The sequence below is a fragment of the Eschrichtius robustus genome, chromosome 1, assembly GCF_028021215.1.
Source record: "Eschrichtius robustus isolate mEscRob2 chromosome 1, mEscRob2.pri, whole genome shotgun sequence".
NCBI lineage: Eukaryota > Metazoa > Chordata > Mammalia > Artiodactyla > Eschrichtiidae > Eschrichtius > Eschrichtius robustus.
Genome location: NC_090824.1, coordinates 197,096,429 through 197,109,522, shown reverse-complemented (window position 1 = coordinate 197,109,522; position 13,094 = coordinate 197,096,429). Strand labels below are relative to the sequence as shown.

Sequence of the window (13,094 nt, the reverse complement as noted above, 5' to 3'; positions counted from 1 at the left end):
GAGTCCAGTAGTAGAGGTGAAATGCACATAAATGTCTACGTAACAAATGCCATATTACGGCTCAGACTAAGTGTGCACAGGTGGGTATGTCCATAACTCCAAGCAGCATTTTTAAATTACAGGAAGCAAAGAGTGAAAGGGTATTTGGGTCCACAAAATGGCCCAAAATGTAGACTGGGAACAGAATATAACTCCTGATGGAAAGGAAGGCACACTATTCAAGGCTGAGGAGAAACTTCCCACAGCAGGGATGGCACACAGGTTTCCGCTCAAGCACTAGGCTCCCCATGACTGGTAACATCTACTTGCAAAGACCCTGGAATAAATTCTGGGCAGCAGAAAAGACCATCGTAACAGTGGTATTTACTGTGGGGTGGTAGGTATTTGACATCCTTGCTTGGACCTAAGAAGACAAAAGCGATCACTGGCTAGCTAGATCATGAAATTCTTCAACTTCTTTATACTTATAAACTACAGAGTCACTTCTAGAATGTACCTGGGGAGAGTAAACAGAGAATCCCAGATCTGAAAGATTTGAAATCCTACATATGAAGTCCTCTGTAGATAAAGTTCTGCTGTATCTGCATGGTTGGTGCTATGGATTTTATCTGTGAGAAAGCAGAACCAGGAGAATAAAGGGGAAAGGGAAGGAGCAAATGTAATGTTTCAGATTCAGGGCATAAAGAAAGGATACATCTGTTCTGAGAGGTAACAAAAAAAGGAGGCTCTACAAGGATCTATTTTTTTTAAATCTTTTAATTTATAAATAAATTCAAACTTATAAAAGCCTCCAAATAAAAACAGCACAAGGGACACCTGCATATCCTGTACCCAGATTCACCTGCTGTTAAAATTGTACTCCATTTGCTTTATCACTTGCATGTGTGTGTCCTCTCCCCTCTCCATGTGTATATACACACACACACTGCACACATATACACATCCCACACAGACTATTTTTTTGAGCCACCAGAGGGTAAATTACCTTCATAAGGGCTCTTTCCTGCTAAATACTTCAGAGTGTGTTTCCACATAATCACAGTACACTCATCAACTTTATATTCCACTTTTGCCAGCTGATCCAATAATTCATAACATTTCCCACTACAGTACAGGACCACTCTGGGATCAGGTATTATTTTTACTGCCGTCTCTTTAGCCTCCTTTACTCTGGAACATTTCCACAGCCTTTCGCTGTCTTTTAGGACACTGACGATGTCTGTTTCAGGAGTATTACCATTCCCACCACTAGCAGGTCGCTCACTCTGCGTCGGTGGGATTTTCCCCACTGTGATTAGGTTATTCTCTCTTAGCTGCCACACCACTCGACTTTATTCTTAGTCCTTCCCAGGGCCTCACACCTAGAGGCACACGATGTTCATCTGTTTCTCCTAAGTGGTGATAACTGTGGCCACCAGTCAAGATATTGCCCCATTACCCCGCCGTATAACTGCCGCCCCCGCCTGCCGCCGTAACTAATGAGCAGTTTGTGGGGAGAGTTCAAGGCCACGGAAGTGTCCTGCCCCTCATGAGAATTTCCGCTTACAGCGAGCACACACTGGCGATTCTTGTGCAGCTCAATCTCGGTCGCGCTTAGTGCGAAGATGTTTCTCCAGCGCTCCCTTCCCACAGCACCGTTCAGCTCTTGGCATTCTGTACTGTAAAACCACAAGACTACACTTCTCCCCCATTTAGCACGGCTTATTACCAGTATGGACTCATGAATTCCTACTTTTTCCATGTTTATAAGTCGTTCTTGTACCCAATTATTCCACTGCTTAAAATGTCCCCAAATTAGCCAGTGGAAACTCCTATGTCCCCCTGTGATATGCCTCTGCCATTTTTGTGAGTTCTTAATTTCTGGCATAACAAGATGTTCCAGGTTTATCTTGTACTTACCCTGCCCCAGCCCTGGGATCAGACATTTCTCTGCGTATTCTTGGCCCTATTTAGTGGGGAACAGATCAGGGAATAGGTGCTAGGTGTGCTTATTGCTACTGAATATTTTTCGCTTCTTGGCTCCACCAGTGGACAGAACTGGAAATGCACAGATCTGTTATCTATACACACACATATATACATATTCAAATATACACCAAGACTGCCTGTTAAAAAACGATTTCCTTTGAGGATTAACAGGAGAACCTTGAGACCCAAGCGCAAGGGGAAGGGAGAGACAGAATTGTTCCTGCCTATTCTGGTCAGAACTGTTTTTGTCCTTTCTGCCAGCATGAATAGGAAAGGAGAAGTCCTAGCTGTACAATCCAGAAGCCTTCCAGATCACCAATCAAAAGAGAAACAACATTAAGACCCTTTGGAGCAGGAGATGTTGAATAGCACTCTGAAATAGTTTAGAAAGTAACCACAGTTTGGAACTATAAGAAGGGGATGATGGTTTTAATACAGGTTTCTTCCTTTACAGCTCTGACAGGAGAAAATTATGCTCTCTTTCCTAAGCCTGTTAAAGACAAGAAAAACGTTGAGATTTTCCAAATAAATGTTCAATGAAATGTTAACAGATAATATGTAATGAATATATTTGGAAAATGCTGGGTTAAAACTTTCTTTTTTAACTGCAAGATTCCCAGAGCCTATAAGTAATGTGCATTGTAACTCCGGGGGGTGGAAGGAGAATATAACAGGCAATAATTCTCAAACGTGTTTATCATTACTTTTTTAGGCAATACTAATTACCATCTTAAAAACTCCAAGGAGCAGTTTGTGTAAATTAGTTTAAGAGTTTTACAAAATAGAAATTATGAGAATTGAAATGAACCGGTCTACATACATAATTCAAGGCAATGTACCCTTCATAAGCAACTTGTTAGACCACCTGGCATTCAAGATTCAATTTTAACTTTGCAGAAATTTGAAGTATAACTTGCCTTTTCTTGTGTATTGTAGTATACTAAAAGCCAATACCAATTTTTAAAGAATTAACATCAATTTTACACAATTTCTTCCAGAAAATAAGAGGGAACACTTCCCAACTTGTTTTATGAGGCCAGTATTACCCTGATACCAAAACCTGACAAGGCAGAGCACACACACACAAACAAAAGACTACCAACCAACATCTTTCATGAATTTAGATGCAAAACTCCTCAATAAAATCCCACCCAACAATGTATGAAAAAAATAATACCCCACAGCCAAGTGGGATTTATTCCAGGTATGCAAGGCTGGTGCAATATTTGAAAACCAACCAGTGCAACCTATCATATCAAAGGCTAAAGAAGGAAAAAAAAAATCACATGGCCTTATCAATTGATGCAGAAAAAGCATCTGACAAATTCAACAGTCATGATACAAACTCCCAGTACCCTAGGAATACAGGGGAACTTCCTCAATCTCATAGAAGCAACTACAAAAAAAAAAAAAAACACCCTACAGGTGACATAATACTTAATGGTGAAAGACTGAATTCTTTCCCTCTAAGATCAGGAACAAGGCAAGGATGTCTGCTCTCACCATTCTTATTTTAAAATCATATTCAAGTTCTAACCACTATACTAAGGCAAGAAAGAACAATTAAAGACATACAGGTTGGAAAGGAAAAACAAAACCATTTCTATTTGCAGACTACGACATGATTTTCCATTCAGAAAATCCCAAAGAATCTGCAAACATCTCCTAGAACTAACATGTAATTTCAGTTAAGGCCACAGGACACAAGCTCAACATACAATTAAGCTGCATTTCTGTATACAGACAATGAAAAAGTGGAAACCAAAATCAAAAGTGCAATACCGTTTTCAATTGTTCCAAAGAAAACAGGTATAAATCTAAAAAAAAAAAAGTACTAAAACACCATGGCTCTCTATGATGAAAATTATAAAGTGTCAACTTTATAAAAGAAATCAAAGAAGACCTAAATACTTGGAGGGTCACACGGTGGTCATGGACTGGAAGACTCACACAGAAAAGATGTCAGTTCTCCCCACAACGATCTATAGGGTTAAATGCAGTTCCTATCAAAACCTCAGCAGGCTTCTTTGCAGATACAAACTTGTTGTAATATTTACAGGGAAAAGCCCTAGAATACCCAAAACAATCTTGAAGGAGAAAAATAAAGGAGGAAGTACTCTTCCTGATGTTAAGGATTATCATATAGCTGCAGTAATCAGGACAGTGGTACTGTCTTGGGAAAAACACAGAAATCAGTGGAATAGAATACAGAAGCCAGAAATAGAGACACATCAACATGCATAATTTATTTCTGGCCAAGAAGCAAAAGCAATCAATGGAGGAGGGATCACTTTTTCAATAAATGGTGCTGGAACAATTAGATACTCAGAATGGGGGCAGGGGGAACACCGTGACCTAAACCTCACACTCAAAATTGATCACACACTTAAATGTAAAAGGTAGGGACTTCCCTGGTGGCGCAGTGGTTAAGAATCTGCCTGCCAATGCAGGGGACACGGGTTCGAGCCCTGGTCCGGGAAGATCCCACATGCCGAGGAGCAACTAAGCCCGTGAGCCACAACTACTGAGCCTGCGCTCTAGAGCCCACGAGCCACAACTACTGAGCCCACATGCCACAACTACTGAAGCCCGTGCACCTAGAGCCCATGTTCCACAACAAGAGAAGCCACCGCAGTGAGAAGCCTGCGCACCGCAACGACGAGTAGCCCCCGCTCGCTGCAACTAGACAAAGAAGAGTAACCCCCGCTTGCTGCAACTAAACGAAGACCCAACGCAGCCAAAAATAAATAAATTTTAAAAAATGTAAAATGTAAAACTGTGAAACTTCTAGAACAGGTCATAGGAGAAAATCTTTGGACCCCAAGCAAAACAAAGAGTATTCTTAGAGTTGATACCAAAATCATGATCTGTAAGAGGAAAATTGGTAAATGGATCTCATCAAAATTAAAAACTTCTGCTCTGTGAAAAACTGTTAAGAGAATGAAAAGACAAATTATATACTGGGAGAAAATATTTCCAGATCACATATGACAAAGGCGTGTGTCTAGGATACATAAACAAAACAAAATCCTCAAAACTCAACATTAAACAATCTAATTAGAAAATGGGCAAAAGACCTGTGCAATGATTTCACCAAATAGGATATATAGATGGCAAACACATGAGAAGACGTTTAACATATTAGCCATTTAGAGAAACACAAATTTAAAGTACAATGAGATATCACTGCACACCTATTAGAATGGCTAAAATTAAAAAGTAATAACCTCAAGTGCTGGCAAGGATACAGGAGAAACTGGATCACACATACACTGCTGATGATCATGTAAAACAGTACCGCTACTCTGGGATACAGTGTAGACGTTCTTGTCAAACCAAAAATGGATGACCCAGCAACTACTCTTATGGTATTTAAGCCAGAGAAATAAAAATTTATGTTCACTCAAAAATCTGTACATGAACACTCATAGCAGCTTTATTTGAAATATCAGTAGTTAAAATCTGGACACTACCCAAATGTCTTTCAGTGGGTGAGCAGTGAGACATGCGGTGCACGTGGATCACGGAAGACTGCTCAGCAAGAGCAAAGAAGGATGACTGATACATGCAACAGCTTGGATGAACGCCAAGGAGGCTATGCTAAGAGGAAACAGTCAATCTCAGAAGGATATATACTGCATGATTCCATCTATGTTACCTTCATCAACAAACATAATTACAGAGATGGAGAACAGATCAGTGGTTGCCAGGGGCTAGGGGTGCATTTAAAGGAGCAACAAGATGGAGTCTTGTGGTGATGGTACAATTGAGTATCTTAACTGCGGTGGTGATTATACAAGGCTTCACATGTTCTGTGACTCTATAACCATCCAAGACAAAATGTTAAAAGAAATCCAAAGGCAGCTAACACTAATTTAGCTTATTAACATTCCAATGTAATACATCTTTCCAAATTTGTACTGATGCAAAAAATTTTTTCCCAAATAATTTACAATTCTGCTCCCATTTTATTACTATTATTTGATTACAATGTCAGCAAAGTCAATTCCTTTTTAAATACAGTCCCTTTTGACTCTTCTGACCACAATTTAATCCATGAGCTACGAATAAAATGTGGTTTGTGAATTTTGGTCAATAAGCAACTATTTGTAAAACATGCATTCGAATTTTTTTTTCTGATAGTAATGATAATGTAAATTGATTAATGTAATTTTATCTTGCTCAATGCTGCTTTAACCTAAAAGCCTATATTCGTGAGATAATAGAGCCTGTGGCTGTGGAACGCAATGTGGTTCTAGTTAACACGTAGAGGAAGGATCAGCTCTGGAACTTTCACACTGACATGATTTTCCAGAGAACTAATTTTTACGTCCTAATATTGGTCAAAATTGTTACGATGTCTGTGTCTTACATGTTATTAAACATGTGAGTGGGCAAGAAAACACATGCCACTTGTTTGGTTCACTTCAAAGTAGCCTTTAATAAATTGGAAAAATTTCTCTTTTTTCTAAAGGAAGTCAGTAAGGTTAGGTACAAGTCAGAGGTAAAGATGAAAAAACATTACAAGTTAAAAATATCAAATGCCAATACAGAACTGGTAAGAGTCAATACAGGCATTATGTTTACTTTTAGTTTTCGTACTCAAGAAATAGTTAAAAAAAAAAAAAAAAAAAAATGCTTAGAATCCAGGACAGGAACTAGATCATATGGAGAGAGGTTAAATGAGTCAGAAAAGTAGTTAATAAGTTGGAAACTGGTTAAAGCTAGTTTCTCTATGTCCCTAGAAAGAACAATAAAGACAAAACAGATTTATATTGTCCTGAGAAAAAGCTGAGGCAGGCCCCCGGAAAAACCTCTTGATGATAAAGGTCAGCAAGACCACAATGAAAGCTGTAGCAATTTTACCTTAGTAACCTTTCAATTATGTGTTTAAGTTGTCCACTACTTGGGGACTGAGTGAATGAAATACATTCCCCTAAGTCTACAAGCTCTCAGCTGTTCATCATCAAGTGTGATTAGCTATCCAAGGATCACTTCCAATGAAGAGCCTATCAGTACCAAGTGAGACAAGTTACCAATTAAAAACGCTAAATTTTTAAAAATTAGGGGAATTCTCTGGCGGTCCGGTGGTAAGGACTCAGCACTTTCACTGCCAAGGGTCCGGGTTCGATCCCTGGTTAGGGAACTAAGATCCCACAAGCCGCGCAGCTCGGCCAAAAAAGAAAAAAATTAGTAGAAACACAGACGGGGTTGGTAAACTACAGCCCGTAGGCCAATACTGGGTTGCCATCTGTTTTAGTCAATAGAGTTTTATTGGAACACAGAGTAAATAGCTGTGACAGAGCCTGAACGACCCACAAAGCCTGAAATACTTACAGAAAAGGTTTGCTGACTTCTGACTTCTATTGAGAAATTCTTTAAGGCAATTAACATTACTATTTCTGAAGAGTAAGAAAATGATTTCTACATCTAAGGTATATTCTTTATCCTACTCATCTCCAGTAGCATAAGGTCCCATGTTGAGATGAAGCTAAAAATCTAGGATGAAAATGCTATCTTTCCTGTCAGGCAGAGAGCTCAAGCACAATTATAAAAGGTGAAAATGGGTTCTAATAACTCTCAAGCTGGTTCCGGTCGGTGAAATGGGTACTGAAAATGGCCCCGAACTGATAAAAACCTGTCGAGAGTTACAGAAGAAGAGACTGCAAAGTACAGCTACCAAAAGAGGAATTACTTACGCTGTATGTGAATGAGCTGCTTTGGCATCCTGAACTCCCCGGGGTAAATGGACTCGTAGTACGCGATGTTGCTCTCCGCCTCCGGGACTGGAATAACCATGTTGTCCCTCTTCTCGCCATACACCTGCTGTGCCGAGATAGCCCGCTGAAGATGGTGTTCCTGAGGAGAGGGAAAAGGACGTAAGCTACGTTTTAAAAAACCAGCAAACAGAACATACAGCCTCAGGAAGAGGTGTTCATTTGTTTTTAAAATAGAGGGATTTTAGTAGCCTTGCAAGGATGCTAACAATACAGTTGTGGTAAAAACAATTTGAATAGAAACAAGAGTTGGTTACATACACTGTATATTTCCGCAATTTAAGAAGAGGTACTACACCGAAATTGAGAGTTAAATTATACAAAAGATTCCGAAAACTGACAACACTGTTACTAAAGTTTGCTTTTTACAGGGACTTCCCTGGTGGCGCAGTGGTTAAGAATCGGCCCGCCAATGCAGGGGACACGAGTTCGAGCCCTGGTCCGGGAAGATCCCACATGCCGCGGAGCAACCGGGCCCGTGAGCCACGATTACTGAGCCTGCGCGTCTGGAGCCTGTGCTCCGCAACGAGAGAGGCCGCGACGGTGAGAGGCCCGCGCACCGCAACAAGAGAGGCCACTGCAATGAGAAGCGTGCGCACCGCAACAAAGAGCAGACCCCGGTCGCAGCAAGTAGAGAAAGCCCATGCGCAGCAATGAAGACCCAATGCAGCCAAAAATAAATAAATTAATTAATTAAAAAAAAAAAAGTTTGCATTCTACAGCTGAGACTTTTTTAAAAAGAGGGTTAAGGGCTTCCCTGGCGGCGCAGTGGTTGAGAATCTGCCTGCCAATGCAGGGGACACGGGTTCGAGCCTTGGTCTGGGAAGATCCCACGTGCCGCGGAGCAACTGGGCCCGTGAGCCACAACTGCTGAGCCTGTGCGTCTGGAGCCTGTGCTCCGCAACAGGAGAGGCCGCGACAGTGAGAGGCCCGCGCACCGCGATGAGGAGTGGCCCCCGCTTGCCGCAACTGGAGAAAGCCCTCGTGCGGAAACGAAGACCCAGCACAGCCATAAATAAATAAATTAAAAAAAAAAAATCAGAAGATTCCTACATTACAAGTGTATATGAATTTAAAAAAAAAAGAGGGTTAAAACAGTCGAACGTACTGTATGACAAAAGCAGGCTATGTATAAAAAATATTTTATCGATTCTAATTGCTTATTCATACAGTGTTTCATAAATGTCATACAAATCAACTAATATGATCATTCCAAAGAAGGGTACAGATTATTGTCTCCATTTTTCATTCACGAAGCTGACACAGATTCAAACCTCGTCTTTGTCTCGAGTAATAACCTTTCTTCTGAATTTCCAGAGCCCTTTTTGAACAGTAGTAAAGTACAGGGATTGAAGGCAAAGGCTCCAGAGTTTGTGACTCCTGGCAAGACACTTCATTCTTCTAAATCTGTTTCCTCCAGGAAAAGAAAAATAGAATCTTCCACGGATGGTTGGAGATTTAAGTAAGATAAATGTGTATTAAATGTTTAGTACAATGCCTGGCATGTTACAGGTGCTCAAAATAAGCTTTGGTTGAGTTGACACACAAAGATTTTTACCAGCTGCCACAGAAAAATATCTGTTCTCAACCCACCCCATCATCACTGAATTTTGGTAAACATTTCATTAAATTTAAGCTAGTTTTTAAAATACTATATATAAAATACAAGTTGAGGGATGAAAAACATTCCAACAGTATGAAAACAAAAAATTCCAGCCTTCATAATAAGTAGCCTCTGTTAATTTTATATATACGTATATATCAATTCACAGCTAGGATTCTGCTGCGCAACATACAGCGCTTTATCCCTAGGGCGTTGGTCCCTCGACATACCTTGGAGATTTCTCCATCCTGATACTTTCACTACCATTTTTGCAACAGCTGCATTGTATTCCACTATGTGGATGTACCATAACTTATTTAACCAGACACGAATTGATAGGGAAAGAAACCTGGGAGCAACTTAAATGCCTATCCTTCTCCCTGAACGCTGCAAAAACCAATCCTGTACTACTATATATATGAGACACCTTTGTGAGCCCGTGAAAGCATCTGTAGGACAAGAGACGGAAGCACTCAAAGGGTATATGAAGTTACAGCACATATTCCTACCACTCCTTGTAGTAACTCCTTAACATCTCTTTTCAATTTTAAAATGACCCATCTTGTTATTTTAGGTTAATTTCTTTACAATGAGTTTTTCTTCCCTTACGTGTTGCTGTTTGCTCATTTTCAAAAGTGCTGCTTTTCTTTTTCTCATTGATGTTTTTTAAATATGTGGATTATTTTCCTTTTCAATATTAAGGAAATTAGCCCCCATGTAATAAAATTGACAACTATTTTCCTAAAGTTTGACTTCTGACTTTGTTTAGAGTATTTTTTCCACGCAGGAAAGTTCTATTAGTCAAATTTATTAACCTTTTCCTTTATGATTCTGTCACCCTTAGTAACAGGTATAAATCGTATAGTCACAAACTAGGGTGTGTAAACAAAACCTTTCATTTTTATAACTCATCTTTGATTCAGGCTGCCTTGTGGCTCCTGGGAGCTGGTAGAAACTCAGTGTGAAGGGGCGGGAGGGGTGACTCCGAAAGCCTGTGGGCATGTGTACTGGCCCTTGTGCCCTCTGACACAGGGTGCTTCTGAGCCCCAGCTGGGAAATCAATCACAGGTGTACTCTTCTCCTCTCAGATACCCTCAAAGAGCGAGAGAAATGTTCTGTGACCTACGCCCCCTACTTACATCAAACTCAAGGAGGCAGCGGGGGAGCGGGGAGCGAGGCACACTACATTCTTCATTTGCATTTTGTCCTGAATCCATTAGCATTTCTCTGTGTAGGTGAACATGTGAGAGACGGTTTATCTATTTTTGTGTATAAGGAGAGATAGCAAGCCACCTCAAAGGGTATGTGAACGTCATGCATAAAGTCACCTATTCCCCTTAATGACTAAAAATGTCCCTTTCTCAGAAATTCCACTTGCACTTGGGAGTATTTCCAAGTTCTTTTGCCCTCCTCTACTCAACTGCCTCCTATGCTAGTATTTAATGTGTTTTTAAAAGTGCAGCCTCAGACTACATTTTATTATCTAGTGCTGACCAGATACTAAATTCACTCCTCACAATTCTTTTTCAGAAATTTCCTGGCTACTTCATTCATTTCTCTAGATGAACCACAATGAAAATTACTTTCTAGGTGTGAAGTGGGACCACTAGGGGCTTTAGATTTTTTATAGGCACTGTGGTATGGTGGTTAAGAACATGATTTGTAATCAGAATCAGGATTTGTAATCATGATTTGTAATTTGCTCTGGATTTGAATGTTGGCTCCACGGTTTACTAGCTCCATGACTTTGGGACTTGGGACAAGATATTCATACCAGCAAGTTTTATTACCTATAAATGTACACTGTGTACCTACCATATGGGATTGTGGTTAAGATAAAATGCCTGAGACACACTACCTACCTAAAACATGGTAGCAAATGTGTACCTTTCATTACTAGAGAAGCTGAAGATTTACCATATGCTTGTTACCATTCATATTCTTCCTCGTGTTAACAGCATTCTGTAGAAAGACTTCCTTATCTTTATATCCATTTTTCTATAATCGTGAAATCAAACTTTTTATCATATTACAGTAAATACTGCTTTAAAAAAATCTTACATGTGTTTTATAAAATATTTGACAAAATTTCCTCATAAGGAACGTAAGGAACCAAGATGTGTACAATATACAACAAATATGTCCTTCTAAGCCTTAAAAATCACTCCTCAACAACTGGTGTGTAACTATAACCTTAAACCTTCCTATTTACTGTAGCCCTGTGTATGTGCAAAGACTCGAGGATAGGAAGGAGACCACACACAGGTGCCGGTGTGGCTGGAGCACGGGGAGTGAGGGTGCACAGGGCGTCGGGATCAAATCACGCAGGGACATGGGGCATGCTAAGGATTTGTCCTTGTACTAAGAGCGACAGTGGCTGAAGGACTTTAAAGGTCACCCTGGCTGCTGTCTAGAAAACGGACCATATTCTAGAAAACGGAACATGCATAGCCTTTAAATGGTTCAGAATAATATTTAATGAAATGGAAAAACCCATCAATTTATTAAGTAAAAAGACAGATCTGAAAATTGTATGTTCAGGATATTTGTATTTAATCTTTTTTAAAAGCAAAAGACATAACTGAACACACACAAATATAGGAAAAAGTCCAAAAGTAGCTAAACACGTATTTAACAATCCTTCTCTCTATGCCCCTTTATTCTATTCACTGCTATATTTTTCCAAAGCTCTTACAGTCCTCTGACATGTCATATCCTTGGTTTGTTTACTGTTGTCACCCCTTCCTCCCCACCCCAATCTAAGCATCGTGAGGGCAGGGATTTTTGTCTATTCTGTTCACTGCTAAATAACCACCCGAAAACAGTGCCGAGTACAAAGCATGGTGCTTAAATATTTGTTGAATAAATGAATATGTATGTAGGTATCTGTGTATGTACACACACACACACACACACACACACACACACACACCACAGATGCAAGCAGGCACACATATGTGTCAAGTTTCAAAGTATGTACACCAAACAGTTAACAGATCACCTCCTGGTGATATAATTTTGAAATAGTCTTCTATAATTTTCTTTATTTCCCTTATTTTCTAAAATTCTTTGTAATTCTTTTTGACAAAAAATATTTGAGTATATCTCACTACATGATTTTCTAGAACAAAGGTAATTTCTGAAAGACACTATTTAGTTCAGTAAAACCCTTCCCATTTAAGTCAAGTTTAGTTCCAGAGTAAAAACATTACACTTGCAGCTTTCCAGGTAAAGAACGTATTTTTAAAACCCCAAACTATATACATCTATTTCCAAGAAAAAAACATTAAATTATAAGTGAAAATGACATTTTTGCTTTGAGTAGGAAGCTGTGAAATGGTGAAGCCAAGTAATACATGAAATAAATTAGAATAAGATGAGCTATGAATTCAACTCAATAATTACTTATTGAATGCCTTGACTAAATAACTAAGATGATCCGATCCTAAATTACAATTATATAAAATGCCAGATGTTCCTGGAAGATAATATCTGTCAATGAAACTTCTAGATACATCTACTTGCAGCACTGAATAAGCCAGCCTTCCCAAACTGTGTTCACTGGAATATTTAATTTCAAATTATCAATAGGTAGTCCAATAATGAGTTTGACAGTTAAAAAAAAAAGAGAGAGCGTTGGATTTTTAAACTTTTGGAATGAAAGCTTTTAACACGCCAATGTAAACTGTGGTTGCTCATGACGGAGGGTTCAGTCATTCCAAATCTATGACCACAGAATCATTTTT

General features: G+C 39.4%; 1 protein-coding gene across 5 annotated transcripts in view; it reads right to left on the bottom strand.

The window, feature by feature from the left end:
- The window catches only part of EPC1 (enhancer of polycomb homolog 1), a 93,099-nt gene that overhangs the window by 20,783 nt on the left and 59,222 nt on the right, over nucleotides 1–13,094 (bottom strand). For all 5 annotated transcript variants that reach the window (XM_068562172.1, XM_068562168.1, XM_068562170.1 and 2 more), the window contains exon 2: nucleotides 7,668–7,827. In XM_068562172.1, coding sequence (XP_068418273.1) covers nucleotides 7,668–7,827 — 160 coding nt within the window. The remainder of the gene's footprint in view (nucleotides 1–7,667; nucleotides 7,828–13,094) is intronic.